The following is a 24,341-nucleotide window of genomic DNA, read 5'->3' as shown; positions in this document are numbered from 1 at the left end:
TTCGAATGCGCTTCAATTTGAATTTAAATCATTGAATATTTTCGAAGTATTCGCAATGAACGAATAGGTGTATACTAATCCGCATGTCACTACCTGTAAAAGTGGTTTCACTGCAATGTAGGATCGCTAAACAGTGAAAGTACCTACCTCCCCCCAAAAAAGTCGCTTTGCCGTGAAGCCCTCCTTCAAATTTACGGGAGCCCTGCAACACTTGTTGAACGTGGTCAGAAAACGCTGCCGATCGGTAGTCGAGGCCACCGAAAACACGTGAGGCAAATATTGCAGCACAGCACGTGGCCTGAAATTCACAAGAAATTTTCAAAGCTAAAAATTGCTTTCTTTTTTCGGCAAATGACTCTACAAGCTCAAAAATCACTTGTCACAGCCAAGAAGGAATGTACGGCTCTTGTCACAGGCATTGGCTGATTTGAGCATGGCGCTCTCGTCGTTTCTGGGGCCACCGCTCGTCCACAAGTACATGCACAATTGCACTGAAAAGCGGCGTATCCGAAGAAAAAGAAAAGAGGTGCTAAAGGTCACGAGGTGCGTGTGAAGTATTTTCTTTTGCCATGCCATTCTTCCCGGCTTAGCTTTCAGCTATTTCGTTGGGACGAGAAGAGAGAATGCAATTGCAGCGTACGACAAAATTTTGGAACTCCGCTTGTACTGGACTGATTCTAGAAACTTTGCAGCAGTAAACTTGTGAGGCAACAAGCATGTTTACTGGCTCCATGGCTACTTGAAAAGTGTTGCAGAGCCCCTTCAAAAGAACATGTTACCCTCAAATCGATTCTTCATTTTATTAGGCTTGTTATGATGGCTTATATGATCCAAGTATAATAAAATCCTCAAACATTAAGTATCTTACAGGTTATCACTCGCATCCTTCCGAAACAACTACTCAAGGTTGTTTCGACTTCCTTTGAATGAAAAAAAAAAGACATTTGCATAGAGCCCCTATTTCAATTCAAAAGAAATATTGTCCAGATTGGTTGGGTTGTGATAAATAACTCTTTTTGTATATGTTTTATATGTCATACATACCATTCAAATTCGATTCGAAATTATTCGATCAAAATCACTATTTGCTTCGAATTCACTTCGAACTGAAAATTCACTATTCCCGCAAGCCTAATTACTACGTTCTGCTAATTCTACGAATAACTCTCCTCTAGCATTTCTAGATCCGATGCCATATTTTCTTACTGCATGGTCTCCAGCCTGTTTCTTGCCTACTTTGACATCAAAGTCGCCCATGAGAAGAGCATACTGCGACTTTATTAATGGCTTACTTTACATCTTCATAAAAGTGTTCAACCAAAGAATCATCATGGCTCGATGTAGGTCTTAAAGTAACCGCACAAATACACAAGACGCTCCACATAGAATACATAAAGACTTGGCGCACACGAGTGCTTTATGTTCAGCAGCCCTCCCGGCTGGCAGTGGAAACATTGAAACGGTGAATGAAACAGCTTCAGTGTCCTCTACCTGATTTAGAGTGCCCGCAGATGTCTGCACAGGTCACTCAGGAACACGTACAAACCAATATAATTTGAGCAAGCACTGTCACTAGATTATAGCAAATACCCCATAGTCTGCCAACAAAGCAACAAATCTTTACATCAGTCAAGTTGAACACGTACAGTGGTTGCACATTCATGAATATCAGGGAATCTCCAAGTGGACTTCATGAAACTGAAGTTGTGCAAGTGATCAAAAAGCAACTAATCTTGAACAGCACTCATCAATTATTCGTCACAGTTCAACAATTTTGGGAAGAAATTTTATCTTTTACTTGGAGCTCCATGATTTGTGCACTTCATTTGAGTTTGTCGTGGCAATATGTAACGTGAATGGCGAGGAATTGTGGAAGTTCTGCAACCTAAAAAACACATTCAAACCTCCAAGAATATGCTCGGTCAAGTTCCACAGTACACAAACAATGATCGACTCAATATTTATTTAAATGTTGAGTCAATCAATGCAAGGCTCAACATTTATTTAAATGTTGAGCCTTGACATGTGAGCTGTGTTCATGAGTGTTTTGCAGTACGCCCACATTGGTGTCATCACAACTTCAATAAAAGCTGGGTGGTCACTGCTAGGCATACTTTTAACACTCTCTCTTTGCAACAAACACTTCCATGCAAGGGAGGCAGAACTTTGGGGGCCAATGTGTGTTGCCTCACCAGCCAGCTGCATGTGATGAAATCACTGATGTGCAACAGCATGCAAGAGTCCTTCCCCCTCAAGCAGTGTTGTACTGAGATTTCAAAATGAAGAGGCATCTTGTTTGCTGTTTGACAGGTGTTGCTTAGTGTCTCCTTTTAGGCATCCACCTCACCTGAGAAATACTTGCCCCACATAATTAAGCGGCACTTTCACGTATTCCTTTTCTTTGGCATGCTAAAGTACTTGCACATCCTGCTTAGTCAATCTTTGCCACACAGTGGTAATTTTGGTAATGAAAAAAAAGGGGGGGGGAAGGAGGCTTTCTGAACAGGTGCAAAGGCAGATGACAAGAGTGTCGTTCAGCTTTCTTCTGCCTCAGAAATGACTGTTTTCATTTCATAGCTCAAGCTTTTCATAATTACACGCACCTTCTTTGTCAATCACACTGTGGTCCACTTGTGGCTGAGACAGAATTGCATTCAGAGTCCCCTTGGGCAGTGATCCAAGCACAGCGCAGTGCAAAATAGTGCGACCTGCACAGTCCACCAGTCCACAATCGGCTCCACGGCGCAGTAGGATCGTCACTAGGTCATGTCGCCCGCCCTGTGCCGCCAAATGCAATGGTGTCTGCAACAGAAATCAACCATTCACAAAAAATTGCTGAAACAAAATTACAGTAGACTCCATTCAAATGAAACCTGGAGGAACCAGAAAAATGGGTATCATTTAAGAGGGATTTCGTTTACTCAGAGATAAACAGGGGTACAATATTCAAGTATGAAACCAATCATATTAGAAGCAGTTGTTGCATTTAAGCAGCAATTTCATTTAAGAGAGTTTCGTTTACTGGGAGTCTACCGTATTCACAGATATTCTTCCACGACTACTTCTACACCAGTTTTCATTTCGCAAAGCCTTGCATTTGGCACAGGAACAAAAACAAAAAGAATATGATGAACTGATATCGTATGATGTCGTTCTGTTAAAATTAATATTATGCACAGGACGGAAATACTATAGTCAAACCAATTCGAGCCCTTATGTGAGCTCCAGCAATCATGCTGAAAGGCTCAATGAGTGCTTTATAAATGACGTTGTGTTTCACCGATGATAATATTAGCAATAGCTGGCATTCTGTTCCCCACAATCCCAGTAGAGCGGGAATTGCTTGTATGTTGACTTTTCATTATATGGGGACAAGTTGGCCGAAATAAATAATTTTGCTTATAATGTGCCGACTACTGCCTTTGTCAACATCGTGACCATGTGACAATATTTTTACTGATGAAAAATAAATCTGGTCAAAGTGCATGTAACCTTACATATTTCTTTTTTCCCTCTGCATGAGTGGCTGCTGGAGAAGCAAACTGGAGAACATTTGGTCCACACAGTTACCCACGTACAGAAACATGAATTCTGCTCTGTCAATTTTATTCCATTCACCCACAAATGCCAAATGCAGTCTTGAAAAAAGAAGATATTTAGAGAAAAAAAGTTGGTCCCGCATCTGCATGTTACACTGCAAATGTCATCGAACAACGATAGTCTTGCATCTGGAGAGAGTGAACAAAACGTTTATTTGATATTCTGAGCTAGAACATTGGTGAATTGTATTCTGCAAGAACTACGTTAGAGTGTCTCGATCCGTGCAGCAAAGCGTACGAGCGCTATCTGGCAGTTATTCTCGAAAACGGAGAAAGGCATGCACGCGTGTCTTGAAGCCAATAAGATGTAGAACGCAAAGCGATGGGCAGGTGCCACCACAGTATCATCTTAGCAAAGCATTGGAAACACTTGCCTTTTTGAGCATCACGTTGCATTGTCAGCGCAGCATGATCAACGCTACGATCCTTAGAATTACTTATGTATGTCTTCTCTAGTATGAAGACACACATACAGAATAATGACGTGTTGTTATGGTGCCTCAGATATTCGTAATAATTGCTTTTTAATTGACAATCACACAAATATAAAGGCTGAAACTTGAGCAGAATTGGTGGGCGCTGCAGATAGGGTTGGCCGTTTGGGGAATTGTTTGAGGTCGTTTGGGGTATTATTACGGCGGACAAACATACAAATACACAGACAGACAGACAGACAGACAGACAGACAGACAGACAGAAAGACAAAGACCAAAATTTTCACGTCTAAGTACCCAAAGAAAGCCTCTCGTTTTTAATAATTTGATATAAAAATCTCCCGCTCCTAGTAGACGGCGTGATCTGCGGCACTGTCTTCAGCTCGAACACTAGAACCACGCTGTGCCAGGAACTAGCCAATAGCCTCGGTGGTGGTTGAATGGTCACCAGGACCCTGTGATTGTCGTCGCCGGCTAGGTGGATGCCTTGACGCCTCGGTACCTGCACATGATGAGCTCGCACGCCACACCCTAGCCGCATTCTTCCAAGCCCTCGCACAATTCTTCCTCTTCCTTCTTCTTCAATGCAGTCGCTCTGGATCTTTTCGCGATTTTCTTGTGTTTCTCTTCTTTTTCAATGGCCAGTGTTTGCCTCACTGGTGCAGGTAACACATTGTCAGTCGTCCATCTTACCACACCAAATTCGAAAATCAGTTCACTCGCGCACTTCACTCATAACACTCATGAGTCGACCTACTTGGATCGACTCGTCAGCTTGAGTGAGTGCAGGTAATATTTTGGTGCGTTTCAGTCCGAGTGATGAAAAATTTCAGCAAGCATGCATACGGTCAGTCCAGTTAAGAAAACTTTGATTAGCATGAGTTCAAGTGAGCCCTAAGAAGAGCGAGGTATATATTTAATGAACGAGTCTGAGTGAGCTCTAGTTAGCCTATGCACAGCGCAGTGTGGCAATGTCTTTACGGATGGAGGCATGATGGCAGTAAGCGGCAAACTAATCAGTACGACTTAATCACTGACAACCCTCATAGCTAACCATCTCCAGCTAACTACATGAGGTCCAGCACAGTTGTAAGCATACTGCAAGCTCTTAAAGGCGACAACCATAGCGCGCCGTGCTGCCATTCATGCTACCTTTTTACATGAGACTGCTAAGCACGCCGCACAGATGTGTTGCTTTGAGGAAAAAAGCTCTTTACTGCCACGCCTGTGTGTGGTCATGAACTGAGTGGACATAACCAAAACTTTGACGGCAAACGCGAGTATGGTAAAGCAAATGCCTTGCCAGTGATGGCCGCCCACAACTAGAAATGATCAGCTACACACAACAGCAAATAGTGCATTTTGGCAGAGATTTTTATACTACAGTAGCTCAACGTTTACATGCGCACACGCATCAGGGAAAGCCGGACGAGTATTCCAATCTTCCGCCACAGCCTTCGAGTTCCGCTTCATTGCTTTCAAACGGCCCATGTGAAAGAGCCGTAATTTATTCCACGCTTTGTTGGTATTGGCAACGCTCATCACGAGACGCAAACTTGCAATTAGTGGTTGGCACACACTTAAGTGATGTTTGTGGCAGACACTGAATGCATTCACAAGAACCTGGGCCCACACTGAAATTTCCAATAAGAGGGTATGAAGCTATTTCGGACGTGGCCGTCACTATTTTACCTCGGAATAAGAAAGCATGATTTCGTTCGTTTTTCAAACTGCCCAATTTTTAGACCATTTCGCAGTCTCGAGAGAGCCTGAAAAATCTGACATGAACTGTACATGTTCAAGTCCTAATTCACTTCAGTTATTTTCATTTTCCACTTACAAGCCATATCTGGTATCGCGTAATCCTTACTACTTGCCTATCACCCTGCTTGTACATTCAGTCCCTGCCCAATGTGTAGCAAAAGTCGAGAATGTGTAGCTGCCCAAATTGCCTATTGGGGCACAGAGTTTATTCTCATATCAGTGACAATGCACCACCAAACCTCACCTGTCCTCCATTATTTTGCTTGTTGATACACACACTATACTTCTTTGTGCTTGCTAAGATCTTCAATACGGGGTTGAGCACATATGAAGGATGCCTTACAGCCACGTGCACAGCACTGTTGGGGATAAAAGAAAAAGAAAAAAAATGGTACATAAGTTGCGTATGCTTGCGGCTCACTTTCAACTAGAGAGTGGCACATTGAGCCATGAATGACACATTGCCTGCATGCCACTGAGAAGTACTGCTACACCCAGCAAACTCTTCTGCTCTGTCGTTACTACTACATTAGAGAAAATGATTGCGAGCTTATTGCTTAGACACAACCTAACAAAACCAGCATATAATAAAGCTACAGGGGACATTATTTGTAGCTTTGAAAGAACCCCTGAGAGCGAAAGTTTTGTTTGCAATATTTTCATGGTAATTTGTAGCTTTGCATCTGGAAATGCCGAAATTGAATCATAAATGCTCTAGAACATCATATAGTTAATACTAGCATCATTAATTCGGGCCAATTTTGTGTCAATTAGAAATGCCTGCCTAAATACCATAGGAAACTAAAGCCCCACAGAGGCACAGTGCCCAAGACTGAGTGCGCTCAAGCTTCGGTGACACTGAACCGGTCATTTTGAAGTAAAGGGACTTGCGGGCGGTGACGAATGAATCAATGTGGGTGCTTTGAGCGTGTCCCTACTCAGAAAAAAAAGCATTCCTGGCATAAACAGCAACACCACTTTGAAAGCAGCCAGACAAAAGAGTGACAGGTGTGACGAACAATATTCCTTGCCGGGAGCCAGTCAAGCTATTGCACACACCCACAAATGTTCTCTGACATCAGTACTACTTGCTTAACCTATGTAACATCATGTGAGGATCTACGTCAAACCACAGAAAATGTTGATAGTGCCTTAATACTCAAGTGAGCACTCAGGCTTACTTTAAAATAGAATGAAAATATCTTATAGGCAATGCTCATCACTGAAAATCAGTCAGAAGGTAAACGATTGGCATGCAGGACTCTCAAACAAAACAAGCATCTCAAGCTTCCAAATCAGGTGTCAAGTGTCTTTTCACTGTAGTATAGTAATTATAAAATTAAACTGGATGAAAAATGAACTTGCTGCATCACTGAACCATCATTCATTTGAACATTATTCTATATTTCTTTTTTAATTACTGTAGGATAGCTAAAATCTACAAATAATGTCCTTCCTTAGCTTCATTATCTGTTGGTTTCATTATAGGTTGCCATAAAAGTGATATTCTGTCAAGTTGGCCATGATGCAAGGCAATCTTTACTTACTAGAGCAACACGTCCTACATATGAAAACTATTTACATATCTACTAAGAACAGCTGTCACTAAGCTCATAATATAAAATGTGGTGCATGACATTGCATCGTGAAAAAAAAAAAAACATTAGGTGAACTTTTATGGAACAATGGCACAAGCAGAAATTTAAGCTATGTTCATGCCCATAGACTGCAATTCAGGGAAGCCCTCATGCTGTTTCACACATAATTGGGCTCCACCATGTCTGTGAGTTATCCAGGTGTCTTACAGCACAGAGTTTTCTATAAGTACACTAGAGGGAACACTGACACAAGTGTCTATGGGAGCTGCAACGCACTGTCCTTCAGAGAACATGGGAATGATGGGTAGTATACACAAATTTGCCTATTCTTCGTACTTTCAGCTCTGTTTGGCTTCACGTGACTTGAAGCTGCTTCGTCACGAAACAACAACCAGCAAATGTTCAGCAGTTGCACTTTACTCCCTAAACCCTTTAGGTTTACTAATTCAAATATGCTCACGAAGTTTAAAATAGTCTGGTCTTTTATTAAAGACAAAACCAAAACACAGCAATAAACAAAGCCACAAGCGTGTTCAAAGCTTGAAAGCACGAATACAGTCCAACCCCTTTGTAAGAGACACTGATATAAGAGACAAATGGGTATAAGACACCAGTAGGCCGACGGTAGAATGTGTGTTGATAAGAAAATGCATACGAGGTACCTTGCTTATACAATAAATCTCATATAAAAGACAAGAATTGCTGCCCAAAGCATGCCTCCTATAAAGGGGTTCAACTGTACTAGGCAAGTTTGTGTAATACCCATTCTTACCATGGTCGCTGATAGTTAATTTTAGGAAACTCTAAGCCTTACAAGATGATAACAGACAAGGAGAGAAACAAATGTACTAAGCACCTATTGACAAATTATCGTTAGTGTATTCCCCCCACTCCCTCCTCCCAAAAGTCGAGGAGATTAGCAGAGATTAGATTAAGTGCAATTCACAGGCAAATGGCTTAGCTTCTAGTCTTGGATGGCGGTATACATCACTCCATATCATAAATTTTGATATGCCATGATTTGGAGTAAGCACTAGCATTCAGAATGATGCCCATCCACATGGAGGGCTATGACTGACACAGCAGTACATAAGGCATAAGTTGGCCAGTTGTGTGGCTCAGTCTGCTAAGTTGTGCACCTGGCCTAGTGCCACGAGCAGTATGCATACATCACAAACGTGCCGCACATCATTCATGCAGCCTCTTGGTGCGAGATCGCTAAGTGCTTCGCACAGATGAACTGCTTTCAGGAGCATAAGCAGCTCGCCATTGCCATGCTGATGTGCGGTTAGAAAAGGAGTGGGCATCACGAACACTTTCATGACAAATGCGTGCATACTGTAGAGCAGTTATTTTCAAATGAGGGTCTGCGAATCCCAGGGTATCCACGAAACCCTCACCTGTTTTTGTTCTTCTACATTTAAAAAAATTTTTTTTCATATGCAACTCTGTTTAGGCGAGACTGTGCCACATATTGATGAACTGTCCAAAATGAAGTGATGTGGCACGTTTGTTTGATGTTTTTAGTAGCAATAAAAGGCACTTGTTTCATGCTCCAGTTGTGTTAATTTGCCTACATACCCCGCCTCCTCCCTCCCTACCCTCCGCTGCAAGGGGTTCCCCATCACTTCAACCAGTCCACAAGGGGTCCCCGACACATCCTTGGCTGAGAATCACTGCTGTAGAGCAAGCACCCAGGCATGCACGCAACTATAAACTATAGAGTTTACGCCGCAGCAAATGCTGTGTACTATCGGCAGAAATTCAGTGCACACGCATCGGTGAAAGCTAGCCAAGTAGTCCGTTCTTCTGCCACAGTCATCTTTTTCAAACACTCCATGTGAGAGAGCCACAGGAGGAGCGTGGCCTTGAACCGGTGCATTTTTTTCCCTCTCCATCTCTCAACCATGTATCTGGCTGCCCCCTTACTACCGCTGGTGTGTGCCAATTCACACATTTTGCATTGCACGGCGTGTGAGAGGTCAATGTGTTTAATTTATCAACTCGCTAAACCAACTGTGCTGATGCAAACTGAATTGACCCATGAGAACAGGTCGACAGGCTACCACTGCACTTTGTTAGCTGCAAAAAGAATCGGAAGTGTAAAAGACTGGCAGCCGAGACATGCAAAGTGCACTGGTCATGCTTTGAAATTATTTTGCGTTGCACGCCTTCCCATCCAATAAACAGGTTATTTATTGGAGGTAATGTTTGCACTTGTAGCCATTTATTCATCACACCAGTCGTGATTCTGCATGGATGCTGGTACGCTTTATCATCTGCACCAAGAAGAAGCAGCTGGATGTGTTGCCGAAAATTCTCCTGTAACATCAACATCCATCATTCCCATTCCTTGCAACAGCATAAGATTTACAATGCCTGAGGCTAGTGAAATCCAAGTGTGTGCAATTCAGAGATCATCGAGCTTGAACTTTTCAAGCTACATGAGAGAAATTAAGGCCCGCATGATAAGTGTTCTTTGGTGCAGGAACGCACATCTGGTGTCACTTAAACCATGTTCTTTCTCGACCTGTCAATTTTGTGACGATAACCGGGGTAGCATTATGACAACCACACTTCTTCCCCCCCCCCCCCCCCCAGTGGCAACCTGGGTGTCATGAATAATCTGCCATCGTGCGTTAAAGTTTGGTCATTTATTACCTGACCATGTGCGCTCATTGTGTTGCTTCTTCAGTACTCATCAAAAAACAAACTGACAACAATGCTACGTAAAGTGGGCACGCTTTCACCATATCACCAGTGGTGGCTGCTCGCGCCAGAAAGAACTTACACCATACCGTGTGTCCAGATGTGCAACAAGCTAATTTTAATTTTCTCATTGTGTTGCTCCTGCACGGAAGTCTGACCTCACCTATTGTACATTCGTTTCTTATCCTGCTCAACAATAGGACATCAAAACTTTTTGACTATACAACAATGACACGAATCGACACAGGCATCGGTGTTTGTGCTCCCTTCGTTCCATGAGCTTTGTATTGTGAAGTTCTAAGCAGAACCAGATAATCTGTAAGCGATTATAGACTTACGCTAAACTTATAGTATCACAGCAAAAAAAACACAATATAATTTTAAATGTTTATGTGCACACTTCACATACAGATCACCAATGGCATACGTATATTAGCTCGTCTCCATTACGCTTCACCTATTACTGATTTTTCCTAAAGGTTTCTGAAAAGTCAACATTAGTGCATTCTCCCAGTGCCACACAAGGCCTGCTATGATAAAGCACACTATCCTATTTACAAGTGCTGCTGAAGAATTGCCTAGAAATTCTACTTAAATCCTACATCTATGGTCGGAACCACTGTGAGATTGTCTCATAGGTCACTTCAGCTTTTGATTTCAGTCATTTCGAAGCTGACAGCTCAGCGATTATTTATTGGCACCTTTACAGTTGTCAGACATTGCCATGTTTTGCCCATGTACTGCAAGGAGCAGCAATATCTTGTGAACTGAGCGTATACACTGCATACACCGCAGCAGAACCTCACACATTGGCATGGCTGCGAAACATCGCAGAGGCTAGATAGCACTGTGGCCAGAAAAGTGGTGGTAGGTATTCACGAGAGTTCAAGTGCATACCAAAATGCCTTATAAGTGTACTGAAAAGCATTAAAGCTATTTTGGACAAAACTGTGGGAATTTGACCTCTTGAGCAGAATATAAATGCATGAATTTGTTTTCTAGGGACTGTCTGATTTTTGAAACAATTTTGTGGTTCTCTGGGAGTTTGAACAGCTCGAATAGTAAAGTTTCAGGGCATATCGAATCAAATGGCAACCGCTATTCACAAATTTTTAGGAAATTCAAAAATTTGCACACCTCAGTTTTTACTATTCTTATATGCAAAGAAATTACATACTTTTTTAGACACATATCCTTCGATGAGTATGAAACTGCAAGTACAATACCTAAATGTAGTGACCATAACTCACTTGTTTCCATTCCTGTCACAGATTGGAATTATCTTAGTGACCAGTTCAGCCAAGGTTTCGGTCGAGCACTTGCTCACAAGTTCCTTCATGAGCCAGCAGACCAGAGCATACAGTGCTATGCCAAGCTTGTCACCCGCCTTACTGTTCTGAATAGTGGTAGGCTCGTCAAACGAGTCACGCATTGTCGTGTGGTCTAACTTGTCTTTTTCAGAGCTATGGTAGAAAGAAGTGGTGCCACTATGTCGATTTCCACCTTGTGTTCGATGTTGGCTGGCTATGCTGTCCAGAGAAAGTCTTCCCATGGAAGCCTCCAGCCCACTTCCATCGGTGGCCATGATCACCGATTCCAGGGGAGTAGGCACTGGCAAAGTGAACAAAATAGAAAAAGGCAGGAGCTGAATATGGTTATATTTTTCACGTGGCACAAATCCCTATGTTGCAAGCAGAGGATCTGTAGATACCAAAATGCTAACTACGGCAATGAACTACCATGGCCAGTGAAGTCTTAGTGCTGACGAACAACTATGCCCACAAAGACAAGTATTATTGAGCGATGTTCAGCTCTGTCACTGTGCGAATGTGTTCTACACTCTTAGGTGCTTGAACTGCATGCGTTAGTCCTTCAGTAGGTACAGTATACCATGTAAATACTGAAACCTAACAGCTAAGTTTACACAAAGGTGATTAATAACATCCAAAGTTATAGTAGTGCATCCAAGAAGCGACAAAGTGAAGAACGCATACTCAGTGCTATTTTTCAACAGTACCTTGATGTAGGCTATATATGTACTACTGTTGATCCTGTGAGTAAGCTGTATGGTTAAAAGTAAGCACTATGCATGTGTGTTATGTGCTTTTAATTTTGTCGCAGATGCCCTATACCTTTGGATGCCAGCAACTAAGTAAACGACAGTGTTCGCTAGACACGTAAAGCAAATAGAGCATTGACATGAATTCTAGAAGTTTTTATATTTTTCCTCTAGACAGAAATACTGTGGTTGAGTACCCTGAAAAAAATAATGTGGTGCCTCAGAACATATTGAATATAATTTATTAAGCCGAAAGTAGTCTTTTTAGGTACTGACCTTAAAAGACCAATTTTGGCTTCAATATCGCAGGGCTGTTTCATAGTGACACACGTCATGTGCTTGAACATATTTTAGCCCAGCACATGACTACGCAGACACAAGAAAAGAAGGGACAAACCGCAGCACTTCTTCTTTTCCTTTTTTTTTTTCTATTCTCTGCGTAGTAGTGCACTGCATTGAAAAGTGTGCAAGTGCTGTCACCAACTGGCCCAGCTTTCAGACCTTCTACACATCATGTGGTCAAAGTCATGTGGGAACAACAACTCGTGGCATACTAGCAGCAGCTCTGCCATCTGCTGTCAGTTAGACATGGTGCACATAAACAATGATGAGTGAGTTAACCTTCAACGCAGGATGCAGAGCTCACTCAACAAACTTTGCTCACTCATGATAATGCTCATTGCAGAAGAATTCACTTACAGATGCTTGGCAATACAAACTTTAAAACAAACACAAATATTTTATTTTTGTATATTTCTTGGCTCCATTGTGTGAAAAGCATGAACTCTGCATGACAAAGGCAAAAAAAAATTCCCTTTTGTGATGCCTCGAAATTGCATGAAAAGCACAAAATACCAAATCCTGGCATTTGTCTGTACCAATTAAAGTCCTTTAAACAACAAACAATGCATGTGGAATCATGCAAGAGTTTTGTCCTTTTCTCATTTGCTAGCAGTAACATTTCGGCGCATTCTGAAGCCACAGTCACCAAAGAAAAAAATCTTTGTAATTAATATTGTATATTTTTTTGTACAGAATTATTGGATCTCTTTACAGCTTGCACTCCCTCAAGCACCGCATACTCGCTTGCATTTTGCAGGTGGGAAGGTGCAGTTCCTACAAAGAATAGCCATTTAAGTAAAATGTCAAGTTTGGCATTGAAGCTTGCCTACTAAAGGCACAACAACAGTGCGGTTTCATTTCTTCTAACTTGTTCATTGATGAACTGATTTGCATACATTTAAATGAAGCCTTACAAGTTTAACAGTGCGACCAGGCCCTTTAACTGCACACCGACTTAGGTACAAGGTTTCATGTTACACATAATTGAATTTGGTGGGCATGTCATCATATTTTCAGAAGTTAGCATAAACATTCAACGAGAGTGAAATGTTTACACTCAGAATAAACGTGCACACCTTCACAGTACACATAGCGAATTTTCATTTAACAAAAGTCTTCTCACATGACATAACATTGTTCTGTTTAGCTTATGATCTCAACTTGAGTGCCAGGCATTTTTGAGACCCGACTCAGCAGAAAGTGTGAGGCAGCAACACTACTCATGCTTGACAGAAAAAATAGTGGTTTTGTACTTTCCTTCTATCTTCTTTTCTCTTGAAGTTAATCTCTAGTCTAAACATGGCACTGCTGGCAAACAAAAACAAAGCTAAGGCAAAACCAAGGCAAGTAACGAAAAACCAAGGCAGGTAACATATGACAGTTATCATTGCACACAAGTTGAAACTGGGAATCATCGTTGGGATTATGTGACCATTTCCCAACCAGATTTCTTATTGGCTGCTCTGATGAATTATACTAGCAGAGCATCTCAGCACTCTGATTTTTAGTTAGGTAATCAGAGAAGAGCACCAGAATAAAGCCACAACTTTGACCACCTGAGTGTCAATAGATTTCTTGGGAGCACTTCAATTACCCCCTAAGCAGACCATTAGAATACATGTATGCCATTAATAAAAAGGACTAAAGGTGAATGTGAGCTGTTGCAGATGTGAAGGAGAAAAGCCGCAGCAATGTAAAATTATTTGTTTTTTTTTTAAATAATCCTGCTGACAACTGTGCCCCAGTTCAATTCCCTTCGAGATGCAAGGCAACATTCAAGCTATCATTTAATTTACAACAAACTTCCAAATACTTTACCTAGTGCAGCCCCTAAAAATTGTGACAAGATCAACTCAACTCATTACTATAATTAATATACTCACAGAGGGGTTCGCCAACAACCCAAGAGCAGCATAACTAGTTCAGCCAAATGCAGTTTCATGAAGATGTAGCTGCTGTTGATTGTGAAAAAGAAACACTAGGCCATTGCGGAAATGTGAGCGCGGCAGAAGTCACCTTATAAGAGCCTGTTAAAAGCTCTCTTAGGGCCCTTACTACCAGTATAGTTACGAAGTATCGACTACCCCATAAAGCATCATAATTTTGTAATGAATGTAAGCACCCTTTATGCGATTATTTATCACTCTGTGGAGAAGCGAGCACCCACCACGGATGTTTAAGGCATTATGTGGTTGATGCTGTGGCTGATGACGAATCATGGCAGAGTCATTTGTACGAGCTCTCAACCACATAATGCAATGCACAATGTGTGATGCCTGGTTGCTATATTATTCTTCTACTATGCCACAGCAGGACATCTGTTAAGATGATTCCTAGACTGACACGACACCTGTATAGGGTCTCCTTACAAAGTAGTTTCAAGCACCAGCATCACTTTGTGGTAGAATATTCAATTACCATGCAAAGGACCTTTTTCAAATCCCACTCAACACTGGATGACTTCTCATTGCACACAACAGCAGTTACGGGCACCAGTGGCAGTAGCCGACAACTACACCACGGAAATTGGCTGCTGTGGCGATCTCAACAGCATTCACTGTAAAAGCCACAAAGAGGTCGGGCGAATGTCCAAATCATGCGCTGTGGCTTGGTGGCAAACATAGACGTTGAAAAAGCAAATGTTGCACAGTACAGCCACAGTGCTAGTCATACAAGTTAAAGAACTACCCCGTTTTAAGAAATAGTGCTAGGACAAAATGCGTGCCGTTTCTTGGTGACAAACATTCTAAAGACTTTCTAAAATTGTGCATCTTGCTTGGTGTACTCCAGGCTATTACAGTGAAAGTTCCTAGATCACACGAGCTGATTTTTATGTCGCAGCTATCCGTGATGGTCACCGGTGTCTGTAACCACTATTGTGTGCCATGACTATAAAAAAATGTCTTGCTTGAGCAGGATTTCAACTCAGGCACTCTGCATGACAGTCAAGTATTCTGGCAACATAGAGGAATACTATAATTAATGAAAGGGTGGTAGGTATTGTAGTTAAACTGAATAAGAGATACAAGATGAAGGTGGTACAGGCTTACGCACCTACATCCAACTGATGACGCTTCAGTTGAAAGCTTCTATGACGACGTGGAATCGGCAATGAGTAAGGTAAAAACGCAGCATACTATACTGACGGGAGACTTTAATGCAAAGGTAGGATATGTGGGGTTTAACGTCCCAAAACCACTATATGATTAATGCAAAGGTAGGGAAGAAGCAGGCTGGAGACCAGGCAGTAGGAGATTATGGTATCGGTACTAGGAACGCCAGAGGAGAGCTACTAGTAGAATTCGCAGAACGCAATAATTTGCGGATTTTGAATACCTTCTACCGAAAACGAGGAAACTGCAAGTGGACATGGAGGAGCCCTAATGGCGAAAATAAGAACGAAATAGACTTTATAATGACTGCACACCCAGGAATCGTGCAGAATGTGGAAGTGGTTGGCAAGGTACGATGCAGTGACCATAGAATGGTACGGTCTCGAATTAACTTAGACTTGAAGAAGGAACGACAGAAACTGATACGCAAGAAGCCAATCAATGAGCTATCACTGAGAGGGAAAGTACAGGAATTCGGAGTCTTGCTTGAGAACAGGTACTCGGCTCTTAGTGAGGAAACCAACCTTAGCGTAGATACAATGAATGATAATCTGACAAGTATCATTACAGAGTGTGCAGTGGAAGTTGGAGGCAGAGTAGTTAGACAGGACTATCCACCCTGTTTACATGGTGTCTCCTGACGAAAAGAGTGCCAGAGTCTTGGAAGAATGCTAACATCATCTTAATACACAAGAAAGGAGATGACAAGGACTTGAAAAATTACAGGCCGATCAGCTTGCTCTCTGTAATATACAAGCTATTTACAAAGGTAATTGCTAACAGAGTAACGAAAACATTAGAATTCAATCAACCAAAGAAACAAGCAGGATTTCGAACAGGCTACTCAACAATCGATCACATTCATACTATCAATCAGGTAATAGAGAAATTGACAGAATATAACCAACCACTATACGTAGCCTTCATAGATTACAAGAAGGCGTTTGATTAAGTAGAAATATCAGTCGTCATGCAGACACTGCGGGATCAGGGCGTCGATGAAGTATATATAAACATCTTGGAAGAAATCTACAGGGGATCAGCTGCTACCATAGTGCTTCATAAAGAAAGCAATAGAATACCAATCAAGAAGGGTGTAAGGCCGGGGGACACAATCTCCCCAATGCTATTTACCGCATGCTTACAGGAGGTTTACAGAAGCCTAGAATGGGAACAGTTAGGGATAAGAGTTAATGGAGAGTACCTCAGTAACCTACGCTTCGCCGATGACATTGAATTTCTGAGTAACTCAGGAGACGAATTGCAACTCATGATTATGGAGTTATACAAGGAGAGCATAAAGGTGGGTCTTAAAATTAATCTGCAGAAAACAAAAGTAATGTACAACAACCTCGGAAAAGAGCAGCGCTTCGAGATAGGTAATAGTGCACTTCAAGTTGTAAAAGACTATGTCTACTTAAGGCAGGTAATAACCACAGAGCCGAACCACGAGATTGAAGTAACTAGAAGAATAAGAATGGGGTGGAGCACATTTGGCAAGCACTCTCAAATTATGATGGGTAGATTGCCACTATCCCTTAAGAGGAAGGTATATAACAGCTGTATCTTGCCCGTACATAGCTATAGAGAAGAAACCTGGAGACTTACAAAGAGGGTTCAGCTTAAATTGAGGACGACGCAGCGAGCAATGGAAAGAAAAATGGTAGGTGTAACCTTAAGAGACAAGAAGAGAGCAGAGTTGATTAGGAAACAAACAGGGGTTAAGAATATCATAGTTGAAATCAAGAAGAGAAAATGGACATGGGCCAGAAATGTAGCGCGTAGACAGGATAACCGCTGGTCATTAAGGGTAACTAACTGGATTCCCAGAGAAGGCAAGCGAGTTAGGGGGAGACAGAAAGTTAGGTGGGCAGATAAGATTAAGAAGTTTGCGGGTATAAATTGGCACAAGACCGGGTTAACTGGCGGAACATGGGAGAGGACTTTGTCCTGCAGTGGACGTAGTCAGGCTGATGATGATGATGACTCTGCATGGCAGTCAAGTATTCTACCACAGTGCCATCCGGAGCTTGAAACTTTTTTGTAAAGAGAGCTATTCAGGTGCCATGTCGAGCAAGGAATTGTGTTATCATATGTAATATTAAGAAGAGTAAAATAACAACCAGGTGTCACGCAATGCTGATAGCATAACGAGTTGGTGGTTTTAATTTTCATACCTACAACGAAGGGCTCAGCCATAATTGTTATTCATTCTCAGCAGCCACAGTATCAACAAAGTGTACACATTGCCTTGCACGAGCATAGAGGGTATCTCACTATTCTGCAGAATGATATGTAATTGCATACAGCAGTGGTTCTCAAATGAAGGTCTGCAAAGCCATTTTTTGCGGCCTGCCAAGCTTATACTCGAAAAAAAAAAAACCGACAGATTCCACGCACCGGAGCATTGCAAAGCAGCCTGCAAGGGGTGGCACACATGTAAAGGCTGGTTCACACCCGCAAATAGAGCCAGTTGCGCGACCATGTTAGTCACTTTATGAGTGGTTGCAAACAATCATTTTGGTCGCAAAATGGCTGCTTTGGCTGATCGCTTGCTGCAAGATTTTTCAGTCATGCGACTGCAGGCGCAGAACGGCTGGAAGTAATCAGCAAAGCCAAGAAGTGATGTAAGGATTTCTTTACATCTGGGTTCATTGCTTTTTTTTTTTTATTGCACTGGCCCACTGCTGCCAGATTCAAATGACTGCGCTCTTCTATGCGATCATGGCCACCACGGTGTACTCGGCTTGGAGACCGGTGGGGCACAGCAGCTCGAGCAAAGTGTCGAATGTTCGTGGCGGCATTTGCAAGAAGCTAAACACCACCAAAAGAAGGAGAAAATAGATTATGCACCATCTTTCCCCATATTTAGAATAGCTCCTTGACTTGAACTTGATTTGCCTCCATGTTCAATGCAGCGCATTCGAAACACCTTTGTGCTGGCTTGACATCGCCTAAAGTTCGAGACGTGTTTGTGCTGCATTGAAGGCAGTGGGAAGTCAAGTTCAAGTCCAGCGCCATTTCTGGATACGTAGGGCCACAAACTAACCTTGGTCTTCCCTCGAGGTTTCCTAAAGCTTTTGTACCTTCTACATGCAAAGACACCAAAATGGTAACAACGTAAAAGATTACAACAAGATTGGTACATGAATACTGCCCTACTTTGTACATCAAGTCCAATAAAGGCTTACAGGCTATAAGAAAAACTCAGGTAAGACTGAGGATGGTTTGTGAATACGAGCTGCTACTCTCAGACATACTCCTCGTCGTGTGAGCGCAGGTCGCGAATCAAACGGCTTGCATGGCCAGTCACCTCTCACGAGCAAAGGAACAGGGTCGCACCCACCACCCCCTTTTTTTTCTTTAAAGGCTTCCATCATGCTGTCACGTAATAATAATAGCTTATATGACCCTTAAACCCTAAATGACACTCCACAGAGTCACACTCTCACAAAGAAAACAATATATAGAAATTCACTTCAATGACAAAGTCCTGAGCAAAGGTTAAACTATTGAGGCAAAATAGTATTAGGACGAACTGTAAGAGTTGGGCATGCCATCAGTGTCAGTGACTTACGACATTTTTTGTCTTGGCTGGTTGACTTACCTTTATTGAAGTCGACTTCTTCAAACAGTTCAGACCGTACGGGGGGGCTAAAGCTTTCCAACATGACCTTTAACATTTCTTCCATGTCTTCCTCGCTCACCGGAAGAGACAGGTTTTCCCCTGTGCACACGCGAAAGCTCAGTTGAACACGGTGCTGAGTGTGAAAGACCAAAATGAAATAAGCAATGCACTGGTTCAACTAGCCATTCCCTAATTCGGTCAGCAAAACACATAGACATCAGCAAGTCACATGTCGTATTACAAAATATCTATGTATCGTACTCTACTTTCTCACCCATTATTTGCCATTTCTCATTTTAAACATTGTAAGCACACAGTGCACATATATTATCCCGAAGCAAAAAAGAAACTGCATTTATTTCACAATTTATAGCAATAAGCAAAGCCTTTATGAGCTGGAAGGACAAAAAAGCACATTACGATAAAGTACTTCTTTAATACTATACCAGTGAAACCTTCTTAAATGATCACTTTTGGTGATACCGTCATAATAACGATATCTTGCAAAGTTTCATCTACACACATTGCTGACACAGAGCAGCTCAATTAATGTTGTCATTTAGGAATGTACGATAAAATTACTTACAGTAACCAGCAAAGGGATGAGACCACAAATGCCTGCATTACCACTACCCAAGCAAGAAAGATTCACTTCATAATGTGTCACAACAAAATGCAGACGAATTGTCTTTATCAGTGCAAGTGCCATTGCTCCCAAACCTATGCTTTCAAGGGAATGAAGCTGGCACTTCTTGCCTGGCAACTACGCAACGGATAAATGAAACACCTTTATAGACACTTTTTCCAGCATGACTAAACTTTAAACTGAGGGGAAAAAAAAACAAAGAAGAGTGGTACATTATAGATTCAGCACTTCCACTTTTTATTTTTCAGCACATCGGAATATACTAGTAACAATTACAGTTTCAGTGGAATGTTATAAACTGCCTTGTCTGCTTAAGGTTTTCAGTGCACCTATACTTTGATGATATTACACATGAACGAGATCCTCTTATTTAGTAAACAGTACAGTACTTCTGGCAACACTTGTTGATATTCTTTATTGATGTCAATACTTTGTAATGGCAAGTAATGGCCATTGCAAAGTTTTAACTTCGATAAAAATATGACAGCAATATTATTCATTATTGCTATCTCTAACTCTCTCGAATAAAAGAGAGTTAGAGATGGTTTTAATAATGATTAACTCTATATCGAACTGGGCTGACATATGGTTGACGCAATTTAATATAGCTAAATGTAAAATAATGCATGTAACTCTGCCAAAATATTAACCTAACACATTCTCCTAGAAGCCATAACATTCTACAAGTACCTTGGCGTTTACATTACTTCAGCACTTTACTGGTTCTTACACATTGCTAAACTAATTAGGCAATACTTGCCACATGTTAGGTTATATTCGGTGAAATTTCTTTTCTGCTCTGTCCTCATTAAAATTATCCTTATATAAAACATTAATTAGGAGTAAAATGGACTATACTTCATCCATATATGAGACCCACACTCCACAACCCATATTCAATTGCTTGAACTAATCCAAAAGAATGCCGCGCTGTTCCATATATAAATATGGAACTCGCCTAATGAACACACTTGCATAATAAACGCACACCCTACATTCATCCGCAGTCCCCCTAGCCAACACCTGGCGCCTCCTCATCGGTTGGATCTTTTCCGTTTTTTTATTACTTTGCCAACCTCCTTCAACCACCGCGGCTCGCTCCCTCCCCTCCTTCGCCTGTTGCGGCATGACTATTGCTTTTCTTTCTATCTGTGTGCGGCACGTCCACTGTCTTAGTTGTGCGCCACAGCGGGGTTTACAAGCGCTGCGAATGTAGAGACATCGCAGCTGATAGGCACACAGCGAGCGAAGGTCACTGAACTGCCCGCGCCAAGCGACGTCGGTCGCTTCCTGCGACCCCCCCCCCCCCCCTTTTTTTAGCCTACTTCCTTGTTTGTTCACTCTAACTGTCCCTTCATTTCCCGTTCTCCCGTGAGAGCAGGCTTTTGTGAGTCCCTCGAGATCACAAGCAGATACCACTGCTGTGGTTAAACGATTGCGAGAAAAGATAGCTGCAAAGTGTTTTCATGGCTTGGGGGGGTGGCCCAGGGACAGCTTGAAGAAGATAGCGTCATTAACCACCGAAGATAAGTGAAGTGCAACAAAAAAAGATGTTTCCAAACAGTGTACGCCTATGTGAATTTCAAAAGCCTAAGCACCTAACTTTTTTTATTGCGATAGCAATGATAGGGACACTTTCGGCTAGATTTTGCCGCCGGCGTCGGCATCGATATGTATACGCATATGTATACGTGTATATATATATATATATATATATATATATATATATATATATATATATATATATATATATATATATATATATATATATATATGAAAACGCAAGAAAGAAAAAATCCAGACAAAAGCGCTCTGGCGCGCGAAATCGAACGTGGGACCTCTGCGTCGTGAAAGCGACGTGTTTACCACTGAGCCACACTGGACTTTTTTTTTTTCTTTATTACCGGTTTTGCACAAGGTACACGTCAATATAAGTCGCTGTAAACAGTAACATAAAAACAGAAGTGATGACGAAACAGTCGCGGAACAATTAGTGATTACAGTGCTAAAATTCCTTCAGGTTCACCAGGGGTTCGACCCTGGAGAGCCATTCCGGAACAAAATCTTGTTGTTTGAGTATATCAATGTACTGAGCAATGCTTTCGCGGAAAAGCATACGGGCCGGACGCCTGGCAGGGTCACAGTAGTAACCGGCCGTTCTTGCCCGCCATAGACAATGGAGGCCAAGCAGCATTATAAGATCAAAAGGCAGTCCCTCCTCTTTTTCTACTGTTAAAAACCTGATACCCAGTGAATGTAAGGGAAGTTCCTTTTTTAGAGTTCTTTGCAAAACAACCCAGAAGTAAACCCCTTCCCAACAATGCAGAAAAACGTGATCTATTGTCTCCGGTTTTCGGCAGATCAAACAGTTCGAACCCCATGGCATATAAACTCCTCTATCTTCAAAAACAGTCTTAACCGGTAGTGTTTCGGAGTGTAATTTAAAGAAGAAGCTTTTTGCACTAGGCTGAATTTGCATTTTCTTAACACGCTTAAGAACATCATTGCCTTCTCCCCCGCTATACTATACATACATAATCTATACATAGGAACTGGAAAGATCATGTCGCATATGTCTTCATGAAATCTCTTTCGCCCGACCGAAAAAAGGTATTCATTGGAAAACCGAACTGACAAGAACCGGACACTATCCGCAACTTCCTTAAAGAAACCACACGTAGCTCCCGGCATGCTCGCGGTGCTAACCACAAAGTTAGGCAGAACACGACAAAGATGTAACTGGCATACCGTTCTTAAGAAGGGGTGTTGAACATCTCGAAAGAAAATAAAACGATTAACTAGTTGTCGCACGAACAGATGCGACAGGCTTAGTCCCCCCTGTTTTACTCTTCGGAACAGATTTGTCCTACTACATTTTTCCCAAGTAGACCCCTATATAAACACAGCAAATATCCTATGCAGCTTTTGCACATGCACCCGTGAGCAACACAATACCTGCATCACATACCATAATTTGCTCATTAAAAATATGTTGCATACAGTGGCTCTGGCAAACATTGAGAGACAGTTGCCATTCGACTGCGCTGTCCTTTCGCGCGTTTCTTTTATTTGTTCATTCCAGTAGTCATTGGTGTCTTTGTAGTGCTGGAAAGGCACGCCTAGATATTTTACTGGAGTATTAAACCAGTGAACGTTAGCATAGGTATCTGGGGTTGATGTCCAGTCTCCGTGCCACAATCCCAGACACTTTCCCTAATTAACCCGACTTCCTGTAATTTCTCCAAAATTTTTAACGGCAAGTGTATCTTGTACGCTCTCTTTGGTGGTGCAACACACTGCTACATCATCAGCGTATGGCAAAACCTTTACCTCGGCGTCAAGCAGTCTGAAACCACGGATGGTCTCGTTTTCTATTATGGCCAAGCATAAGCTCTCTATGTACAATGCAAACAAGAGTGGACTTGCCGGACATCCCTGGCGAACAGAACGTTCCAGCCTAATGGGAGACCCCGGGATCTTGTTAATAATTAGTCGTGTAGTAGAGTTCTTATACACCAAAACTATGCCCTCTGTAATCAACGATCCGACATTGACATGTTCAAGTATGGTGAATAACACATCTTGCGACACGTAGTCAAAAGCCTTTTCTAAATCAAGCTGGAGGATCGCAACATGAGAATTAAAAGCATCGCAACTCTCAAGGACACATCGCATTGTGTGTGTGTTCATCAATATTGAGTGCCCCTTGATGCCACACGTTTGGTGCTCCCCAACTATTCAGGTGATTACAGACTGCAATCTACCTGCCAATACTTTCATGAGTATTTTGTAGTCAGTGTTGGTTAGCGAAATGGGCCTATAAGACGAAACTAGTTTTAATTTTGCTTTGTCATCCGTCTTAGGTATTAGAATAGTGTGCGTCTCAGCAAATGAAGGTGGCAACGCTTTGATTGCGTAGGCTTCCTTGAACACAGCTTGTAACACTGGTGAAATTTCTGTTTTAAAAGCTTTATACCACATCGCACCGAGACCGTCAGGCCCCGGCGACTTCCCAGCAGCGAGACTATCTATTGCATATTCAATTTCAGAAACGGTTATAGGCCTCTCTAACGCTTCTTTCGTTTCGAGGGATAATTGCGGCATCCGGCTCAAGAAAGTGTCCTTGAACTTCGAACATCTACTAATGCGGCTACGAAGAGACCCTTGTAATACAGAAAAGAAAGCTTCAGCGATAGTGCTGTTAGTATTTAGCAGAATTCTATTTTCCTCTATTTCGTCGATGTGATTACGACGCGCTCGTGACTTCTCGATTCCAAGTGCGCGCTTGGTAGGTGTCTCCCCCATAGCCCACGCCTCTGCTCTCGCTCGAATAAGGGCTCCTCTGTAGCGTTCCTGCTCTACTAGCTCAATTTGTCGTTTCACCGTTCGAATATCTTCCTTATATGCACCGGGCTCCTTGCTTTCTAATGCTATCAATTTCTTAAGCGT

The 24,341-nt window shown here is 42.1% G+C and overlaps 1 protein-coding gene across 26 annotated transcripts in view; it reads right to left on the bottom strand.

Moving 5' to 3' along the window:
* Rel (nuclear factor NF-kappa-B family member relish) overlaps positions 1-24,341 on the bottom strand; it is a 411,660-nt gene that overhangs the window by 119,712 nt on the left and 267,607 nt on the right. For all 26 annotated transcript variants that reach the window (XM_075880947.1, XM_075880950.1, XM_075880933.1 and 23 more), the window contains 4 exons: positions 19,226-19,345; positions 11,355-11,715; positions 6,042-6,156; positions 2,604-2,802 (listed from right to left, as the gene is read on the bottom strand). In XM_075880947.1, coding sequence (XP_075737062.1) covers positions 2,604-2,802; positions 6,042-6,156; positions 11,355-11,715; positions 19,226-19,345 — 795 coding nt within the window. The remainder of the gene's footprint in view (positions 1-2,603; positions 2,803-6,041; positions 6,157-11,354; positions 11,716-19,225; positions 19,346-24,341) is intronic.

Source organism: Rhipicephalus microplus, chromosome X, assembly GCF_043290135.1.
Source record: "Rhipicephalus microplus isolate Deutch F79 chromosome X, USDA_Rmic, whole genome shotgun sequence".
NCBI classification, from domain to species: domain Eukaryota; kingdom Metazoa; phylum Arthropoda; class Arachnida; order Ixodida; family Ixodidae; genus Rhipicephalus; species Rhipicephalus microplus.
Note: the sequence above shows the minus strand (reverse complement) of the source record. Positions and strands in the feature narration are given on the sequence as shown.